This window comes from Musa acuminata, chromosome BXJ3-3 (genome assembly GCF_036884655.1).
Source record: "Musa acuminata AAA Group cultivar baxijiao chromosome BXJ3-3, Cavendish_Baxijiao_AAA, whole genome shotgun sequence".
In the NCBI taxonomy this organism is placed as follows: domain Eukaryota; kingdom Viridiplantae; phylum Streptophyta; class Magnoliopsida; order Zingiberales; family Musaceae; genus Musa; species Musa acuminata.
Window position 1 is genome coordinate 36,748,887 of NC_088351.1, and position 21,249 is coordinate 36,770,135.

The 21,249-nt window shown below is 37.3% G+C and overlaps 1 protein-coding gene and 1 non-coding gene across 4 annotated transcripts; both read right to left on the reverse strand.

Annotated features, from left to right (window-relative positions):
- Positions 1 to 10: 10 nt before the first annotated feature.
- Positions 11 to 84, reverse strand: TRNAV-AAC (transfer RNA valine (anticodon AAC)). Its single transcript has one exon. It is a non-coding gene; the product is annotated as a tRNA-Val (tRNA).
- An 832-nt stretch (positions 85 to 916) lies between these two features.
- On the reverse strand, positions 917 to 20,190 carry LOC135580989 (ENHANCER OF AG-4 protein 2-like). 3 transcript variants are annotated; one of them, XM_065143139.1, is made up of 14 exons: positions 19,752 to 20,189; positions 19,193 to 19,269; positions 15,038 to 17,110; positions 14,419 to 14,926; positions 14,139 to 14,247; positions 13,706 to 13,818; positions 13,448 to 13,635; positions 8,008 to 8,596; positions 7,396 to 7,924; positions 7,205 to 7,288; positions 7,015 to 7,114; positions 6,707 to 6,893; positions 3,960 to 4,081; positions 917 to 1,562 (listed from the first exon to the last, which is right to left on the reverse strand). In XM_065143139.1, the coding sequence occupies exons 1-11, from the start codon at positions 19,860 to 19,862 to the stop codon at positions 7,044 to 7,046; spliced, it is 4,452 nt and encodes a 1,483-aa protein (XP_064999211.1). In that variant the 5' UTR covers positions 19,863 to 20,189; the 3' UTR covers positions 917 to 1,562; positions 3,960 to 4,081; positions 6,707 to 6,893; positions 7,015 to 7,043. The 3 variants fall into 3 exon arrangements, with proteins under 3 accessions (XP_064999211.1, XP_064999212.1, XP_064999210.1); XM_065143140.1 differs by lacking the exon at positions 917 to 1,562 and having other exon boundaries at positions 3,703 to 4,081; positions 6,707 to 6,831; positions 19,752 to 20,190; XM_065143138.1 differs by lacking the exon at positions 917 to 1,562 and having other exon boundaries at positions 3,703 to 4,081.
- Positions 20,191 to 21,249: the final 1,059 nt, after the last annotated feature.

A 21,249-nucleotide genomic window follows, 5' to 3' on the forward strand; every position in this document is an offset into this window, starting at 1 on the left:
AATTAAAAAATGGCGTCGCCCGGACTCGAACCGGAGACCTTCAGTGTGTTAGACTGACGTGATAACCAACTACACCACGACACCAATGACACGAAGATGTCGATATTGTTTTTTAAATATATATTATATCAAAATATCTAAAATTTGATTTCCAATTCCAATAATCCTACAAATCCATACACAATTGAAAAGAATGCAATGAGATCTCTCCTCGTCTCTCAATCATATTATTATTCGGTGAGGCTGACGTTTCATTGTGATCCGAGCAGGAGGGGACTAATAATGGTTTACGGAAGGGAAATCCAGAGAGAACTTATCCCAAGTGTTCTAAGAACGAAATCAAATACCTGAATGAAAAATGAAACAAAAGCACCACATCTAATATTAAGATGATTACTTCCCTGTGCATCTTCCTTCTCCAGACATGTTATGTTGGAGGAGAGGTACACCAAAATCCAGTAGTTCTTTTCTTTTAGTGTTTTCTCAAAGCCTCAACGCTCTCGCTCGTTCACGGCGTTCCTCATCTAAATGCTGTTTTTATATGGCATTTTACCTATACCTAAATCCATTCTTTCAATTTTTGAAAAGCAATAAATTTGCTCTCTATGTATTAGTATACCCTTCCAAATATTTCCCTCATCCGTCCATTAAATCCAATGTATCGACTAGTTATTGATCGACACATGATACATTATAATATATCAATGTACAACTCATATCAAATGTTGAACTCAAAATGCACTCTAAAAGGAATGCAACGTCCAAAGAACGAATCATAAAGACCATCACATAACACCTCCATGATAAGAGGATGTCTATATGCCTTTCATTCGGTATTGCTAGGATTACAATAACTGTACGTACTAAATACTATCCACGTAGCTAGACATACAATATATACTAACAACCAGAATGTCTACTCCGAGACAAAATTCTACCTTATTGTTGCAGGATGGCGGCCTCACCACAATTTTGGATCATGGTTGAGTTCAACTCCAGCAAAGGTACTATGGTCAAGGCATCAATAAGCAAATCTTAAACCATGATATGAATCTTCTGTTCAACGCAGATTTTTGCAAAAGTTAATGCCTTAAAATTTCATAGATCAGAAATGGAGAAGGCCGAGTAAAAAGGATAAAAGTCATGGAATAGCAAGTGATATCACACAACCTGAAGACAAGTAAATCGCGCAGGAGCTGAAAGGGATAGAGCAAGAAAGAAAGAATAGGAATTCGACAAGTCTCTTACCTGAACACAGGATATAGTGAAAATTATGGTGAGATGTAAAGCATAAATGCATCACCTGGATGAATTATCAAAAGCCTAAACTAGCATGTACAGATCAGAAACGAATAATAATATATTCTGGCTACTGTCAAAATGAATCAGGCATAACCTATCACATTGCTACCTAATTAAGATCCAAAGCCAGATGTAAATACCCATTATGCTGGTGAACATTCATCTGCTCTAATGCCCTGAGCATTTCTTCCACCCACCAAACCCAGAAGTTCCTTCAAGTTTCTCATTCTTCAAGTGACAAAGATGAAGCTGCAAAAATCCTACAATTTTTTGCTAATTCATTTAGACTGAAACAGGAGATGCTTGCTGGTGTTGTAAACAACAGAGTGGCATAACAAAATTAGTTAAGATAAGATGGCTAATTATCATATACTTATTGAATCATTGTTTCATTAACTAAAACACAAGCAAAATGCACCACGTTAGATAATTACCTATGTCTAGCTCCATTGACTAACCAGCAACACAACGGCTATCTGAATTCAATGGAGGAACGACAACGACAACCTTTGCAAGCCAGTATCTTTCAACAAATAATCCATAGATGAGAACTTATCAGAATCTGTACTGTTAAGAGGTTTCACACAAATTGAGGAAAAAAGTTCAAATTTATGTCATTTGGAGAGAGAAACAAGATAATTCCCAGTTGTATAGATAAAAACTTTATATCCTTTTTCATTTTCATCCAACCCATAAGTTTTAACATTGGAAGCACCCAGGCCGGTGCGCAGCAGAGGCAGGTGACTGATGGCATGAACAACAAGGGGGTGGGTGACAGATAAGCATACCGAATCGCCCGAAAAGAATCCATCTACCAAACTGGTAAATACCATCTGGTACGTATGAATCTAGGCATAATTAGGACAACGGCACTAGTAATATATGATACACATATATTAGGATCAGTTGGGCCTATCTCTATTCTCCTTAGAGCTGTGGGCTTCGTTGTGAATACTGAATAGTAGTCTACTATATGAGTCCGAGGGAAAGTGGGATGGGGCACATTCTAGTGCAGTGGACTAGACACCCTGGTGGGTAGGTCAGGTTGAATAATGATGGGTCTTTTGATGCTAATTTGATGTTGGAGGGGCTGGCTTTGTGCTTAGGTTGGACGAGGGGTGCTGTCTACTGGCTAGCTGTACATATTTGGAAGGCGGAGACTGCTGGTATAATAAGCTGATGGCCATCCTAGAGGGGTCCAGGCTGCAATAACTGAGGGTTCTCAAAGTATTGAGATCGGGACTGATTCTCTTCAGGTTGTAAGGGTCCTCAACCATTGAGGAACTGACCCTCGGAAGTCCACCGATTGTGTGAGGAAGATTTTTTAGTATGTAAATGAGCTTCAAGCGTGTATTTCTCATGTTGTTACGAGGCTAACAGATGTGCACACTGCTTACTCAATTTTGCTAAATGTAATCAGTATGGCCCAACTGTGGAGGTCTAATTGGCCATCGGGTCTGGATCTTTTATGAGATTGGGCTGCCTTGAACCGACTCGTTAGAGCTAGAACCAACTAGTTCTTGTATCTAAGCAATGCATTAATTATTGACCAGTCATGTGAAAAGTATAATAAAGAGTTGTTATAACTTGGCACAGGAGCATGTTGATACCTTTTCTAGCACGATACACTTCTGCATTGTGCTAGATGATATGACCCTATTGCACTGAGCATAGACCAAATATTAGCCTATTCATATGTCAGACACTGATGCAGGGTTGGTGTGGCACATCTAGTACACATTCTGGTATTGGATGTTTCAGCTCATGCCAACACATGTTGATCAGCATGGCAATCTTTCACAATTGACTTAACAAAAACAATGCAATTCTTCCAAGCATTCAATCTTGGAGAAACCTACTGAACAGTGAAACTTGATTGCTTTGACAAGAAACATGGTTTCCACAACAAATAAGAGAGAAATGAAGCCGAACCGTGAATGTGAATCTTAATGTTACGGTATCAGCAATGCCTCTCCCGCTATATCCTTCTTAACTTTACACAACTTGATTAAACCCTATAGAGCTAATATGATCAGTTGCAAAACTAGTTCAGCAGAAGCTGGTTGACTTTACTGTCAGTTGAAACTTAACTGAAACTGTTTTTCCTTCCCAATAAAATTACATGTACCCTCAGCTTTTTATCAAGGTGCATTATGAATCTACAGGAAACATGAACCTTCAATAAAGACAGACAAAACATCCCAACAACTATGAATATTAAATTGCTAGCATTTCTTACAACTACAATAGATGGAGTCTGCTATGAAGAATAAAAAATTGTTTGATTGCATACCTAAAAACCTATAAGAAATGCTTATCCTTCAGCTCACACAAATAACTTCATATAGTGTCAACTCGGAAGTGAAGCAAGATGCAATGTTCAGGTATCAAGAAGGATACTACTAGACAAGCATTAGTTTTATACTTTCAGCAACAGCAAGTTTCATATTTTTCTTCCAATTTCAACAAAATGCTCTTGATATTCACAAAAAATAACACATTTCTAATGATCAATGTTCATTCATTTTAACCATTACAAAAATAAGTGAACAACAAGGTTCTCGAAATGCCATATTTAGTCAGTACTGGAATTATAAAAAGCCCAGTGTCATTGAACTGTACAAATTTCTTGAGTTACCAATTTGTATAACTTTTACCTCAGTCTTTGAACTGGTTTAGCTGGAACAAAATCCCTAAGAACTGTCTTGCAATTCCCAACATCAACCCGATGTATAATTAGATATCCACATATGCGACCAACTCTGTTTTAGCAAAAGACCTGTGATAAGAATAAATTTGTTCAACTTGGTGGAGGAAGAAACTATTTAAAAAACAAAAAAAAAACTATCCTGATTAGATGCAAATCTAATAGAATCCCGTAAAAGGAAGTAATGCGAGATTATCCAATGATAACCAGCCAATATAAGGAAAAAAAATATGGAGTGAGAACCAATTTACAGAGAGTCGAGATTCTCACCAAATTTCCAAAAATTGCTTAAAGAAACATTTCTATCGAGCATCACCTCTCACAGCTAGGACCTCCAATGATTCCTTAAAATATTCCAAAAAACATACAACAGAGACCTATCTTGTTCCCAGTAAGCAACATCAAAATGTTAAAACACTTAGTTAATTCTGATGCAATTCAGGGCAGCATGGTCTTACTTCCATATTTGTGCGTATGTCAGAAAGATACACAGAGAAACGGTGTTTTCTAAATAGGGATAGGCGAAGGTTTGACAAAGTGGTAGACAAGAATACAAAGTTGGAAAAAAGATATAAAAAGGGAAAGAAGAAGAGAAAACCCCACTGTCACCCAGAATCCTTTTGTCATAAGCAAACAGAAACTAGACTTTATGTATAAACAAAACAGTAACAACTCAATACAATCATATCCAATTTGATCTAATCAACTTAGTCCTACCATGTAAAATTTGATCTGATCAACTGACTCCTAAACCTACCATATTCTGAACCATAAGTCAACATTAATTGGATCCAATCAACTGACTCCAAAACCTATCATCCTACCATAATCAGAACACAAACATTAAGCTATACAGAAACACTTTTCCCTACACAAACTGATCTTAGGACTCTTTGATGAGAGAACATATTTCCGTCAATACTTTCAGAAATAAAAATATATATATCTGATTATCTTATCCAAAGCAGGAACAAATAAAATTATGAATATGGAAATGCTCGTTAATATTGTCTGATGTTCAACCACCATTTGTGAACCCCATTTTTTCTAATTCTCTCACTGTCAACTCCTCTGTCTCTCTAACTCGTAAACAGAAACTCACTAATAATAAGATAAAAATGCACCTAGCTACCTATGAAGCTTCTCAATTAAGATTGACAGATAGTATGTTAGAAAGTGAAACTAACAAGTTACTCCTGCATATTACATGTAAACACCCATTTATTCAGGTGATCACTTAATAAATGTCATATTTCTTATACCTCAATTAGATGTCACTTTGCTTAAAGAAGCTTAAAAAGTTCTAAGTAATGTTTCACACACCCAGGTACGGTCATCTTTGAACACAAGCAGAGCTCATAACAGTTAGTTCCCTGTTAACAGCATACAAGTTAATATTTCAAGAGCCTCATCTGGCGAACTGACTAACACAGTTAATCCACATGTACTGTAGGTCTGTAAAAAGTGTGATAATTAACAACAGAATTTTCTAATCAAGATACATATATTAAATTGCTCGTGTTCAATTGATTTGTGTTAAGTCTACCAATCTTTATCAAGCATTCTGATCTATATGCTTTTATGAGATTGTGATGCTTAAAATTAGGATTTCACTGGACCTAATTATTTGGATCTTCATAAAGGATACAGATAAGGTAGAGGCTCTAAAATGTTTATATAATAAAATGTAATTCTATATGTAGGTAAATGATAATCACAAAAAGAAGATCGATAAATACAGAAGGATCTGAAAACATTAGATTAGTTTATATTTGCAAACCCCTTCCACCCAGTTTCATACATCAATCGGTTGATACATGTTGGTAAATTTCCTAATTCAATAATTTAACATTGGCATGGCTTCAAGATATATAGCAGTTTTGATTTATTAGGAATTCAGTTCATTAGCTAAGAAACCAAATATCTGACAATGGCTTCAATGGCTTGATAAACAACTTTGGATTGCACCACCAAGGCATGAGGCTACTCCCACTGCACTACTGGGCATAAAATTAATGCACTCATATCTAGCAACCAAATAGATTGTCTCAGTCATCAAGAAGCTGAACTATTTAATATCAGTCAAGAAATCTGACCTCCCATGAACTTACTGACCTTGTCCCTCATAAAGCATAGCAAAAGCATAATCATATTGGTACAAGAACTTGAGGGGGGTGGGAAACTTCCTAGCTAATTTTATAATGCAACAGTAACTAAAGCATGACATGCTGCAAGTTCTGTATGCTCACGCAATAAGATATCTATCGGGTTCATCAATCTTCAGAGAGCTAGAAAAAAGTAAATTACATTAAGATTCTAACAAAAGTAAATTAAACAATTGATCTTCAGCCTAGTTTTTCGTTCGTAGCTATGAATCTTAAGCATTGAAAGGAAGGGCAAAGTTGAAGTTCCTGTTTCAAAGCTGGCTTCTTTAACCAATTAAGTGAATCACACTGCAAGCTCACCGCTCACGGGCTTAAGACTTATGATGCCAGGCCATTTTTATAGGAAAGAAGTCTGTGTTATTTGTATTTTAATTTTAAACATTCCATATCCAGAGACTGGTAACAAATAACATCAAATAAATTTCACCTCAACCATATCCACAAACTATGCAACTGGAACATTATGTACGATTGGGATAAGTACAAAAATAAAAGACACATGTTATTGATTGGATATACAACATGGACTTACATTCAGGAAGTTAGTTTGTTGGATGCAGTTGCAAAACAATTCAAATGTACATATTCCTCACAAAAGACTAAACCAGATACACCAACTCTGATTCTCTGATGGCATCTTTTTTTTCCTAAAATCAACTGTAAGAAGATGAAAATTGTCACACATCTGAAGGCATACTCGCAGACATCTCGGAGTAGAACTGAAACAAAATACAAGGAAATACAAATGATGATTCTAAACAGAATGTTATCCACTTAAAGACAATGCAGAATTTCAAATTTTATCTAACAAAGTTGTGTAAAAAAGAAATCAAAGATTACCATATCAAAACATGTACATAGAACTGATCTTAACCTGGTCTCCAACAATTAAGACCAGGAATATTCGGCCTTCCTGGAAGCACTTGGGGAAAACCATGGCCTGTAGAAATGAAAAGACACCAATCAATCAAAAATAGGATGTGTATCAATCGTATGACTTTTAATATATCTTTGTCCAAGTCAACACAACCTTGAACTGGACCTCCAGATGGTATAGGATTATGCACTCCCATTGAGTTAGACAACGGTCTTTCCATGCTAGACCTCATAAGCCCTGACCAAAAGAAAGTGAAGAATCCGATCATCCCAAGTTCAATTGCTTTTAGAGGATGCACAATTCAGATAACCATAAGTATTTATGAGCAACTTATAATTACACACCATCCTGCACATGAGGAGCCCCTGAGCATGATGGTCTTGCTCCAGACACCCAAGCAGCATGCTGATTATCGGGGCTAAAATCACTAGAATGTGCTCTCCTTTGCTCATCAGACACATATTGTCTGTGACTATTAGAAACAGATGGTAACGAGTAAGGATTGTAAGGTTGCTGTACTGGTTGTTGACTCATTGGAGTAACATGCGGAAAATGTCCAGCAGGAATTTGTACATTTGGAAGGGGATAACTGGAGGGAGTTTGTGAAGGGGGAAGTGAATGGTAAGGTCTTTGGTGGAAGGATGCATTTCCTTGTTGAAACTGGTGAATGTGACTAGAAGTGTGAGGAGCTAAATACATATCATTATGCCCATATTCAAATGGCCTAGAGGACGTAAAGTTATTTAGAGACTGTGTATTGTTCATTCCATTTTCCATAAAGTTTGGACACTGCTGCGGAACCACTTCACTCTTCAGAGAAGTTTCCTGTCCCTGCATTGCAGAGTTACCAGCCATATGAACTAAATGTTTGCCCTGCACACACATGTCAAAAGTCAAATATGTAATATATTCAAGTTATAGTAGAAGGCTACAAGCTATTAATGAGAAAGCCTTACGTTTGGCATTCTGAATTCTTCCTGCATAGGGGGATAAAACAAAGCTGGTGAGGATGATGACAGCACAGGTGGAAGTGGAACAGAAGGCAGCGATGTCGGTCCAGGTAGTGGTAGTGGTGGTGGGGGTGGAGGCGGGTTTAGGGATGGTGACAATGGTGGTGGTGGAGGAGGCGACGGTGGTGGTGAAGAAGGCAATGGCGGTGGAGGTGGCGGTGGTGGTGGAGAATCCAAAGGAGGTGGAGGAGAAGTAGGTAGAGGGGGCAGCTCGCTCGGATTAGCAGATGTTGCTTTCAAGGATACACTAGAGTCCTGATGCTGTAATTCAATTTTTTGATGATCATTTCTCATGATGTCTTTATCATCTTTGGACAAAGTAGCATCTTCCATTTCAAGTTCACCATCTACATCCTTTAGTATATGATGATGTCTGTCGCTGGGTGTGATTGCATATGTATCTAATTCTTCCAAAGTATTGTCAGATTCAACTGGCATTTCATTGCCAGAATTTCTGCGAAGAGTGATAAGAGGATCTTCCTCATCTTCAAAAACACAAGATGATAACAATCCAGGAAGTTGAAATGTTGCATTGCTGAAAAGAAACATTAATATGCAGGTAAGAAACATTATTGTGTCAGAAGTTAACTGGTAAAAATAGCAGGTAAGAAAAATATATATAACTTTAAGGATAAAATATAACAATAATATGCGGCTATACAAGGTAGAAAATAGTTGGAAGTAAAGAAAAAATACAAAGAAACAAAAGGAGAAGACAGGGAAAAAGTAGAAAGATTGGAAAAACAATAGAAACAGAAGAAAGAGACGATATGAAGAGAACAAAACGAGAAGACAAATTAAATGGAAAACAGAACAAAGCAATATGAAGGGAAAAAACAAACAAAGGTAAATAGTCATAAGAAACAAAAAAGGAATTTTATGGTTAGAAAGGACACAAATGAGACAAAAAAGAACACTACAACTTAGAACTCCATTAACAAACAGAGAAAATACATCATAAAGTGCTTGTTTCAGTGCACAGATAATGTTTTCATGACTCGAATTGCTGACAACCAGGTAACAAAGTAATTTACCATAATTGTAAAAATCATATTTTACAAGTAAAAGCACTCAACAGCACAATATCAAAACTATCAGAACATTCTAGATTGTAAATAACTTCAGAAGCTATCAGCTTCTACATGTATTAGAAAGCTAGCAGTTTACACACATACTGAATCTTAAAACAAGTTTCTTGGTGTGAAAAATGGAAACAAATAGGACAAAGCTGAAGGAAGATAAAAGTCATAGAAAGGAAGTAGATACAAGAAAAAAGAGCTTTAAAGCACATTAATATAACTAAAAGAAAAAGATATTAATAAGGATGATGCAAATATTTAAGATATAAACTATAAGACAATACACTAGAGGAGGCTTAAAAGCAAAAGATAAATAAAACAGGAAAACTTCTGATTTCCAATAAGGACAAGAAAACAGAGAGTGAAGGGTACAAAAGCAAGAAGGAAGAAAATAGTGAAGGTTTTCATATGATGACAGAAAAATTTCCTTCAGAAAAGTTATGATACTATTAGATGCTACGAGTTCACTCACAGCAACATATGTTTCGACAAAATGAGAATGTCACAAAAGGATATGTAATTAAACTTGGAAGAACATCTTAATGAACAAGCCAATAGGCCAATGAAGGACAATATGTAGGTTCCTCTAAATATGGATTATGGTCACATGAAAATAGATATAAGATAATGACAAAAGAACAACCAAATTTTAATTAAAAAATAGCTTTGCAAATAATAACATAGAGCTTTTTATCATCAAGAAGTTTGAATTGCACACTAAAACAAACATAAGAGAGAATTTTCGATAAAACAAGGGTGTAAAGATAGATATTTGTTAATACCAAGGTTCGTAATTTCGTATCGTACCGATGGATCGAGCTTTGCTCAGTACGGTACAGGCATACCGAACGGTATGTCAGGTGTACCGCTCGGTATATATATAATATTTTAAAAAAGGAGGCGTACGTTGCCTCGGCGACGTCGCCTCCTTTTCTTCTCCTCGTCATATCACGACGAGGAGAAGAACGCAGTCTTCTCCTCATCTATTGCGTTCTTCTCCTCATCTATGGTATTCGGCGAAGATGTGGAAGGTCACAGACATCTCCGGCCTTCGGCGAAGAAGAAGTCGAGCCGCCATCTCCCCATTACCTCCCAGATCGGGATCATCGAGGGAGGGCGGCATCGGATCAGGAAGTGTCGAGGTTCTCCCAATTCTCCCTCTTCTTCGACACTTCTTCTTCCCCCATCGCAACCAGGCTAATACCGTCTGGTACAGGCGGTATCATTCGAAATTAAAATCCTTGATTCCAATGATCACCAACCTCCCACGCAGTCCACCACCGGTGACCCCACTTCTTCAAGTCCTTTAAGGTGGTGGGAGAGACTATAGAGTATTAGGAGTCAAAGTAGTGGAGTTAAAAGAGACGAAGATGGAATGACTACCTAACAAAAAGGTTTTGACGGAATGGAATTAAATTCCTTAGGTTATGTTTGGATAATGAGACTGTGTTAGGGAGAGAATGAGGGAATGTGTCATAGAGAAAGAGAGATAGGGAGAGCTGCTGGTTTGCATGAATCTCAATGAAGAGAGTGTCTTAGGGGAAAGAGAGAGAAACATCAAAAGAGGGTCCAACGTAAGGGGGTTCATGGAGAACCTATTATTAGGAAACAGGGAAAGGGAAATTCAAGTTAAACCATCAGTGGTAGGAGCTCCAGATGTGAACGTGCCGGTAACTAGTAAGAACTAAATATGTATTTGATTCGATTTGGTATGCCTAGTTCCTACTTTTGGTAATCTGTATAAAACTAAATTTAGCATTGTTAATCTAATCTGTATGGAAGTTCTATTAAGTAAAAGTTTTAGATATCTTGCATCAAATTGATGAAAATATTATTCATGGATTAAAAATAGGATGGTTAAAATAGCAAATGGTGACTCATACAAATTTTATAAGACAGTAGTTAGACCAACAATACTTTATGCAATTGAGTATTGGGCAGTTAAGAAACAACATATAAAAAGATAATTTGTGTTGCGTAGATAAGAATGTTGAGATGGATATATAGAGTTACTAGGAAAATAAAAACAGAAATATTTTCATTCGTGAGTTATTATGTATCACTTCAGTAGAAGTTAAAATGGGGAAGAATCGTTTAAGATGATATGGACATGTGATAAAGAGAACTACAGACGTGAGATGCGATAGTTAGAAAAGTTAAAGTGTGATTATTAAAATTAGTGGTACGAGAAGAGGAAAAAGTAGACTTAAAAGACTTTAATATAAAGTATAAACTATATTTAAATATTTAAATACTCTTTATAGATTTCAATGGAGGCAAGAGATCATATAGTCGATCCCAAATAGTTGTTTTGGCTATATGGCCGTATCTAATTGCAGGTGTTAATAATGGGTTATTTTGTGTTTATAGGGCATCTGAAGCATTCTTGTTTAGTAAAGGTAAAATGTATGCCACATTTAAGGGCATTTTGGTTAATGAAATGACATTTGCAACTCAGCCCATCATGTTTATATGTGTCCAAGTTGAGTGCTAGATATTTATAAGGTATATACATTTACTTGAAAGAGGACGGATCTTGGTACAAGGGTGATGTTGCTCCCTTGTGACCTGGGTGATCAAGGTTTGAGTCACAGAAATAGGCATAGAGGACTATATACATTGACCCTCTCAGCCCCCACACCCGCCTTTTATACATTTATTTGAAACTTTGGAGGTATATGTAGTTTTTTATATATTGTCAGCAGGATGTCGGAAACCCTTCAGAAAGGACCTAGGCAAGATAGTGAAGAGAGAAGAAAAAGGGAGTAAATGCAAGTTTAATGTGTGTATTAACCTACGTTTTTATTTTTGAATAATACTGCCCGCTACACCGCGAAACACTGGATATCGTCCCGTAATGAACAATACGGAGCTATATCGGACGGTAACAGTCGAAATTGACCGCTACCGACCTGTAACAGTGTTCCAACGGTCAAATTGACCGTTGGAGCCCTTTCTCATGGGTTTTTTAATCCATCCTCTCTCTATTTCACTTCATTTCACTTTCACACTCTCTTAAACTACCTCAAACTAATTTTTTCTTACATTTGTACTCTCCTAAACTCTACAAAACAACGATTTATGAATTGAATCGAGGATAATTTGAAAGGATTAAGAGGAATAACTTTTTAATCAGGAGCAATATTTTACACATATCACCCAAGATTCAGATCATGGAACTCAACAAGGTACTAGTTAAATTTATGCACAGAAAGAGAAGGGGAAGGCAGTGGATTAATTTGAGCAAATGCGACAGAGCCTACATGATGTAAACACAGAATAAAGCTCATCATACTCTAGCCGTCGTATTATAAAAAATCATATGGCCAATAGCAGTACAGTGATAATTGGTCATACTTCTCCGAGCAACGGTATGATACGGAACAACAGATCAGTAACGAAAGTAGAAGCTCTGCCATTCACCAATACATGCCTCAGGCGATGCCTCGGATAAATGTGATTCATGATAATCAACCTACGATCATCACCACATTAATGCACCAATGGCATACGGTGTATCAATACACTATATCGTGGGATCAATTTCAGGATTGAGTCCAACAAACATATCATATTGATATGCAAATGCATAGGATCGAGGACCCCAATCCACCACCCGTGGAGGCTCGTCATTTATTTTGGTGGTAGAATCAACAATCAGATATATCTACATATGTGATTATTTAATTCATTTGAATTTTAAAGTTTATATTGTAACAAAATAATCTAATAATTCAAATGATTTTTCTATAGATATTTCAATATGTACATAAGGACAATCTGTAACGGACCGAAATACGAACCTTACATAAGGCTATTCCTCAAAGCCCGAAAAATATATGTGACACTATTCTTATCTAATTTACATTGATTTTGCCAAACTTATACTATTACTATTTATTTCTAACTTAAAAACTTTATCCTAACTTTTTTTCTATTTTTCAGGTATTTTCGAAGGATTTTACGCCTTGGGTACAAAATGCAAATGTTACAAAAAATGAATTTGATACCTAGATTGTGATAGGAAATTGAACTTGCAGAGATACGCTACTAATGTGGTTTGAATGAAAATTAGTTGCTCTTTAATTCTACCACTTCATAGTTAATCTAAAGGTTTTTAGATGCATTGCATTAAAAAGTCAGCTATCTGGAACAAGTCATTTTATTTTAATATGATTCACAAAAGAATGCAACTACCGAAGAAAATTAATAAATATTCAGATGGCCTAGTGCTCAAAAAGATGACAGGCAATACCTAATAAATGATAAATCAATATCAAACTATATAATTTAGGTGTCACACATACCTTCCATACTCATCTACATGCATGCCTTCCATTTCTCTGATTGGATCATCCACGGACCTCTCAGCTCGTGATGGGCGTCTCAGAAAGAGTCCAGCACACACATCATCATTGGGAACCTCAATATCATCAATGTATCTATGAAGGAGAGATTCTGGCATAATTTTCCTCCCAAGCCATAGCTTCAAAACCTGAGAAAAAAAATTTACTTTTCTGAAAAGGATATAATACCATTAAATTGTAAGAAAGTAAAAAAATCACCTTGAGACACTGACGACGATTCTCACGAGCACCAGCCCCAGGTGGTGCAGCAGCCCCCAACAGGCGTGGTAATGCTGCTTGTACAGTAGGAATATATGATGATCCAGCAATCCCTATAAGTTATCAATACATCACAAATAATATGAATTTTGTTTAGATAGCACTAACAGTAGTTGCCATTCTAGAACACAAAATAAACCAAAAAAGTGTCATAATGTAACAAAAGGAATCTGTACCCAAAATCTTGATACAAGTTCTTGTTTATCACAGAAGAACTAAATCTATATTCTATTTAATTGACGTAAAAACCAAAACAAGATTCACAATACAGCGTTCTGTATTGATTAAATTCTACTCCAAAAACATGTCAAACTCAAAAAATAATAATAATAAAATTAATGAAGTAACAAAGTTTTACCCAGCATGAACCAACCTTTCTGAGAATGTGAGCATTGAGTGATAGAGTCGACAAGGAAAAAGAGATCAATTCTACGATGAAAGCTAGGTTCACTCTCCAACTTCTGAATAAGTAGCTCCACAATCTGCAGACAATCACATCTATTGCCTATTATGATCTTTCATTAATTGGCATAATTATTGCATCAAACAGTATGTTATCCAAAACAAATACTATGTTCAGATTAGAACATATAAAGATTGTTAATACATGAAAATTTAGACACCCTATAGCATGATTATGCATGCAAGCTCACCTCGCCAGCAATACCATATTTGGCACACTCAATCGCAAGACGAGTTGCACGTCCAATACTATCCTTTGTCCTTGAAAGTGTTTCTATCATACCCTCTAAAGCATCACGTGCGACAGCAGCTTCAGTACCACCACTTAGTGAACCACCTGGTGGCCTGTATTCAGGACTAATCCTGTGCTCATATTCTTCGACTTCCACTTTGTTTGCTAAAGAAAAATCCTGATAAACAGCAGATGGAGAATCAAAAGGCGTGGAAGCATAAGTTCCTCTCATATCTTTCTGAACAGAATGTGATGATGAAAAGGGAATTGGAGTAGCAGGACTTGGACTCCTTCCATGGAACACATCAGGAGTCGATGATAAAGTAGGAATAGGAGGCAGGTATCGTGATTGTGCTTCTCTCCTTTTTGCTTGAGCAGCTGCTATAAGGTGCTTCATTGACTTAGTGGTATCAGAAAATATAGATTCATTATGGCTTGTTAATTTCTCTTCCTTAGCAGGTTCCAATCTGTACAATAATGAAATTAATGAAAAATTAACCAAAACAGAAAATAAGTTATTCCTTCTCTCTCTCTCCTAATACCACAATTTACACTTCCAACTAAAAGTGAAGTCATACCTTTTCTTTCCTAGAACATTCTTTTCATAATTTTGTTCCACAGGAAGTTTGTTATCAGTCCTGTTTTCAGTAAGCACATTAATGTGCATGTTGCATTTTGAGGTTGCCTTTGCGTTAACTGATTTACCTGATGCCTTAACTTTTTCTGGTGTAGCTCGCCTATGGGAGGATCTCAAGCTCTCAGATTGGTGGTTTGAGAGTTTGGATAGAACAATCTGAGATTTCTTTCCTGAAGAAGAAACCAAGGCTTTTGTATATGGGTTTGCAGATATTTGATCTGTCGAATTCAATTCATCATCCAGAGCAACAGATACCTTGGGTGAAACATTGGGTGGTCTAGAATCACCAAATGATGACTTCTGATATTCTGGATTGTTAGGACTTTGAGAACTCTGAGCTCTTTCAGTTGTTTCTATCCTATCCTTCATTTTCTCAGCCATCTTGACAGGCAATGACATGCCGGCAGAAGATTTCAAATCCCTGGTTATACCAGGCTTTCCAGCCACAGCATTACTCGATGGAGAATCTCTGTTACCCTCCCTCACAGAGTGAAATTTCTGTTCAGAAACTGAGATGTCAGAATGTGCTAAAACCAAGTTGCTTGCAGATTCTTTATGAATTGGAGTCTTCCGCTCCACCTCATCATCATCATCAAATCTATATGATCGACGCCTGTATCGGACAGTCATATTAACGGATCTGTCATGTGTTTCATCTTTTACAAAGCGAGAACTAGTTTGAATTGTACTTGCAGCAGTTTTAGTGGCGGGATCAGCAACTGCATTCGTGACATGAGAATGTTTGGTTGTCGGACGGACAGCCTCATCACGTGCAACAAGCATCCCACCATGATGTATTTCCATCTCCGGTATTAAGGAACCTTCAGTTTTCACGGAAAGTTCAGATTTTTTTGTCTTTACAACTTTATCACTTTTACTTTTGACATCACAAGATAAATCACTATGCCTTGAGCTCTTGCACTTGTCACCATTCTCTCCTGCTACTTTTGATCTTTTAGCTGGCAGTGAATCTTTGCATGCATCCAACTTACGCCTTCTATTTATACCCTGAAATATCTCCTCTGTTGATTCACCAGAAGAACTCAACGCATCATAGTCATGTTCATTGGAAGCATCTGCTACGTCCTTCCTCAGATCACTATGCAACTTTTCTTTTTCAATAGAATGTTCCTTAGGTCTTTTCAGACTCTTTGATATCTTGGCATTTTTTGAGTCAGTACCACTTGAAGCATTTTTAGATGGTTCTCTGCCACGGTCACATGAAATGGCCCCTTTATTTCCCTGTCCAGGCAGCTTGTTTCCCTTTCCATAAGAATTCAACTGCTTTTGTAAAGTCGTGTTTCTTTTAACTCCAGAAGCATTGTCCAGTTTTTGTTTCTTCTCTGAGACCTTTGTGGTTCGATGATCAATTGCTAGAACCTTCAAAGCATTACCTGCATCTTTGTCCTGAAGTTCATTTTCATCGTTGTGATTACTGGACTCCTGAGGTTCATCAGCAGCAGAGCCTTTTGGTTGTCGCTCTGCAATTCCTATTTTGGGTGGCATCTCCAGTTCATTTTTCTTACCATCATTGGAATTAGTATGTGTCAATTTCTCCTTACCAGAAAAAGCATGAGAATCTGACACAGAAACTGGAAGTTTCTTTTCCTTTGCAATCTGAACACCATTGCTTGAAGTTTTTTTTCTTGTCAAGAGAGTTCCAGATCCACCAAAACCCATATCAGAGGACGCAATTCCCTCCTGACCATACTCCGCTCCAAGCAGCTCATCATTCACATTATGTTTTTGTTCCAGGTCTTCCAAGTGAGATGCCTCATATTGATGCTTGCTATCTTCAGAATCACTGATTGAGGGAGATGCAAGGGCAGCACTGGTGCTTTCAACATCCTGCTCTGATCCTGCTGAATGTTTCTTGTTCAGTTCTTCAAAAGCCTCACATATCTCCTCCACAGCACGAGCAAAGTACTTAACTGTTTTACCCTGGCAACGAGCTGCCAACTTACTCTTTGACTCATTAGTAAGCACCTGAATGTCAGCTGGTACAACAAAAGCACTGCAAATGGATAAAAAAATGTCATCAACCATATGTTGACAAAGAATATCAACCATATAGAATACAGGAATACAACCACGTAGGATAAGATTTTGACAAAAAACATTCTCAAGTAAAACTTCCACCAAATTTATTCATCAAAACATTGTATTCAAAAACCAAAACGGCATGCTTGATGTGAAACAAAAAACATGCTTCACAAATGCTTTGTATTAAATGCACAAGAAATTTGAGTATGTGAACTGCATGTGGACCAAAACAGGAAAAAGAGTGGCTAGGGACTTATGAGTTGCGACTGTCACCAACCACAGCCATTTCCCAATATATAAAGTCAAGTCATCCTTTTTTGTTTCTATAGAAACCACATCAAAGGTCACCCAGATAAATTTAGCAAACATTTTTGAACTTACCAAAAGTTAATTTTTGTTTAATTTGTGAAGACTTTTAAGGTAAGCTGGTGATGGAGACAGCTAGATTTCAAGCAAAACTTGAGCCTCATGTTCAATTGGAACTAAATACTCAATCCCAAACTGAGAAGTAAATGTAACAAAAATATACTTGATGAATTCACAAGATATCTTGATATCTCTACCTGTAAATTTGGGTTATAGGAGCACCATTGCACCATAAACTTATGTTCTGTCAGTTATACATCCTGAACAGATTTTTATCATCAAAGATATGTTCAACATACGATTCCCAATGCATTATTCAAAAAATTATCAATTCTATACCAAACATCCTGAAGAACTTATATAGCAAAAGGAGAACACATAGATTGTTTGATGAATCAATTATATTTATGCACATAGATGCAACCCAGGTATTCTCTAGCTCTAGATTCTAGAATAAAAAATAAACCAGAAACTGACAACATACAGTCTCCAGTGCACTATGTACACAAAAACCAGTTCTATGTCAAATGTCATTAAGAATTTTATAATGAAAGGAGACATAATGATTGGTCAATGAATTTTATTTATGCATCTGGATGCAGCCTGGTCTTGGCTACAACTGTAGCAAGTCTGATAAGCCAATTATTGATTATGAAGGTTATTGATAATATCCTGATACTTGGTATGAACTTCAGATTAAATAGCATCACTTTAAACAAACACTAGAAAAAACAAGAGTCTTTTTTTTTTAAAACATCAAACAACTGCAAATCAATCTAATATATATATGCAATATAGTGTTCAGAAAAAGAAATTTTAAGAATTAACCACAATATCCATTTTTTCAGGAAATCTTTATTATTTTAAGTTATCTCAAAGCATGTATCACCCAGTCTCCTCTGAGATTGGAAGCTTCAGAAGTTCAAAGGGAAGCAGTACAATTTTTTATGAATATATAAGCATGACATACTTCACCTTATAAGTCCAAACATATTAATAAAAGTTTTCAAAACAACATAAAAAAGGCACTACCTAATTACCAAATTCTTCACAACAAATAATATGACTTTCTGAAATTTAGATGCTCTGATTTCAAATTTTCATCAAAGAACACACTAACCGAATATGAATCTTACCTAAGTAAACATCATGGAAGTTTTTCCTTGTATAGTTTAACATGCATATACTGTCTCATAGTTCACATTATGTGATAGTTTACGTAGATTCTCCTCAAGTGTGATAATTTTCATCAAAGAACATGCTAACTGGAATATGCATCTTACCTAGGGAAACATCTTGGAAGTTTTTCCTTGTGTAGTTTAACATGCATATACTGTTTCATAGTTCACATGGTGTGATGTTTTATGTAGATTCTCCTCAGGTGTGGTAATTTCAGTATCTTATCGAAGATAAGAATACAATTATTTCATCAGCCCGGAGTGCTACTCTAATTGGGCTGGCTTTGCTCTGTATCAGGTTAAATTTCACAAACTCAAGTTTTCTCACCGACCATGAAAGTAATTCTTTAGTTTACTTACCTAAGAAGAACAGATAATGGATCTCAACAACCATGACCTTGGTCATCTTCTGATCTCATGAAAATACTAGATCATCAGGCAGAATATAGCACAAAGCAAATGAATTCTCAAGAGGTCGTGCCAGCAAAAGGAAAACTAGTGACACTTACATTTCCGAAGTACCGAAGAACTGAACAAAGTACTTCCTAGGATCTGGTGATCGATCAAAATCTTTGGGGCTGCTTATCTGAAAAGTTGGCAGCCGATGTTCAATTGAGGTTAAAACATAGTCACCAAATGCAATAAAACCAGTATATAAAAAGGGGCGGGAGGAAAGAAAGAGATAATTAGTAAAAAAATCTTGAAGATCTGAACAAAGATTCTGAAGACATATTTAGATAAGTAAAAGATCAGTAAAGTGAAACCATGGAAGATGTTAGATTTTCCAAGATAAATACAGGCAACGAAAAGGCCAAACAAAATTTAGCAGGAGATGGGAAACAACGTTAAGAGCAAAATTTCAACAAGAACAATACCATTGTACTAATGAATTCCTAGCACAATAACCAATATCAAGAAACCTAGATGCCTCGTTCCAAATAATCCAAGCAGATGACATGAAAATAGTTTATGCAACACAGACATCGTCGGACGTCGGAGTCGCGGAGGCATCAAAAATCCCATCTTTCAAACAATATAGAACCAGGAACATCAAGAAATCGGGCTTACCTTCGCGGGCCAAGAAGGGTACCCCTTAACCTTCGCGAGAACGAGATCCCCCGTCTTGAGCTGCCCCATGGCCTTAACCCGGTTCCCACCTCTCCTCCGCCCGGGAGCCATGGCGGCGAACCCACAAACCCTAACGCCCTCCCGTCTTCCAGGAACACAACCGCCCACGAGCAACGGCGTCCAGGCGAGCGCTGTGGAAACCCTAGGGCTTCTTCCCGCGGGACCACTCTCCCTCCGGTCGAAGGGCGGCGGTCTCCCGTTCTTACCTACGTCGGTGGCGAGCTGCGGCGGCAAGATCGAGCGGCGGCGGAGCGCGTGCGTCCGAACGGCGAAGACGAGTTGGCGAAGAGATCAGGAAGCGCGAGGAAACGAAGAGGGCAGTGTCGTTGGCGATCGGAATTGGGTTGGACGAAGAATGACAGAGATTCCAGTAAGAGAACCGAATTAATGAAAATTAAGTATATAAAGAAAAAAGGAAAAATAAATAAATAAATAAATAAAAGGCGAGCACGTGAGCTGGTTCGACATAAAGTATATCATCTAATCAGACCGACTCGTTTGGTTCATTTAAGACTAATTACATATTATCTACTTAATTAGTTATCTTTAGTCTCGATTCCTCCTCGACATCTCTACAGTTACAAAATGAAACACATCAAAATTAATTTATCATAACGACATTAGTTTTATCGATGAAAATAAAAAATAAAAATAAAAAAATTTTAATATTTAGTGACGGACGATGACATCATTAGCGTTGATGTCGATATAGTTGTCTAACTACCTCCGACAATGATAAGATCCGCTCTCACCACAATACCATCCACCTCCATGAGGAACGTGCTGTCGACCTTATTGATACTTGCCATACGTCACTCTACATCTGCATCAACGCTAATGTAGTTACTGTTCAAAAATTATATTGGCGTTGACACAAACGGTGGTGACTGCTCATTCGTCATCTCATTCTTCTTCGGGAAGGAGCACTCCGGAATTCTCAAATCTCTCTCCCATCTTGCCACAACCAAGGATGCCTTTGCCAACTCCCTCCTCCCCCTCTCTCCCTTGGTCCGCTTCCACTCGGAACTCTCCACCACATGCAAAAAGCAATATATTGCCTCCCTCGACCTATTTACGTTTACGTACGCCCTCTACTCCAATAGCTTCCTGCACGACGATGACGACATGGATAAGCTTTGGTTAATGCTTGACACTGTGCCACAAAAGGGTGATGTCCATCGCCCAACTGGTTTCAGCTCTTCGATTTGTACAGCTTTTACAAGGTAGCATGCTCCATCGTGGATGCCAACGTTCGCCTTCCTCGGATTGGGTTGTTGGGTTTCTTCGATCGTCGACCTAGCCCAGACAACATTTGACGTAGTTACCGAGCGACGCTGCTCTGCATCTGTATCAATATATATGTAAATGTCGAGTGACCCTTTCATCGCCCGACAACTACGTTGATGCCAAAGTAGTTATAGAGTGACGCGATGTGGGT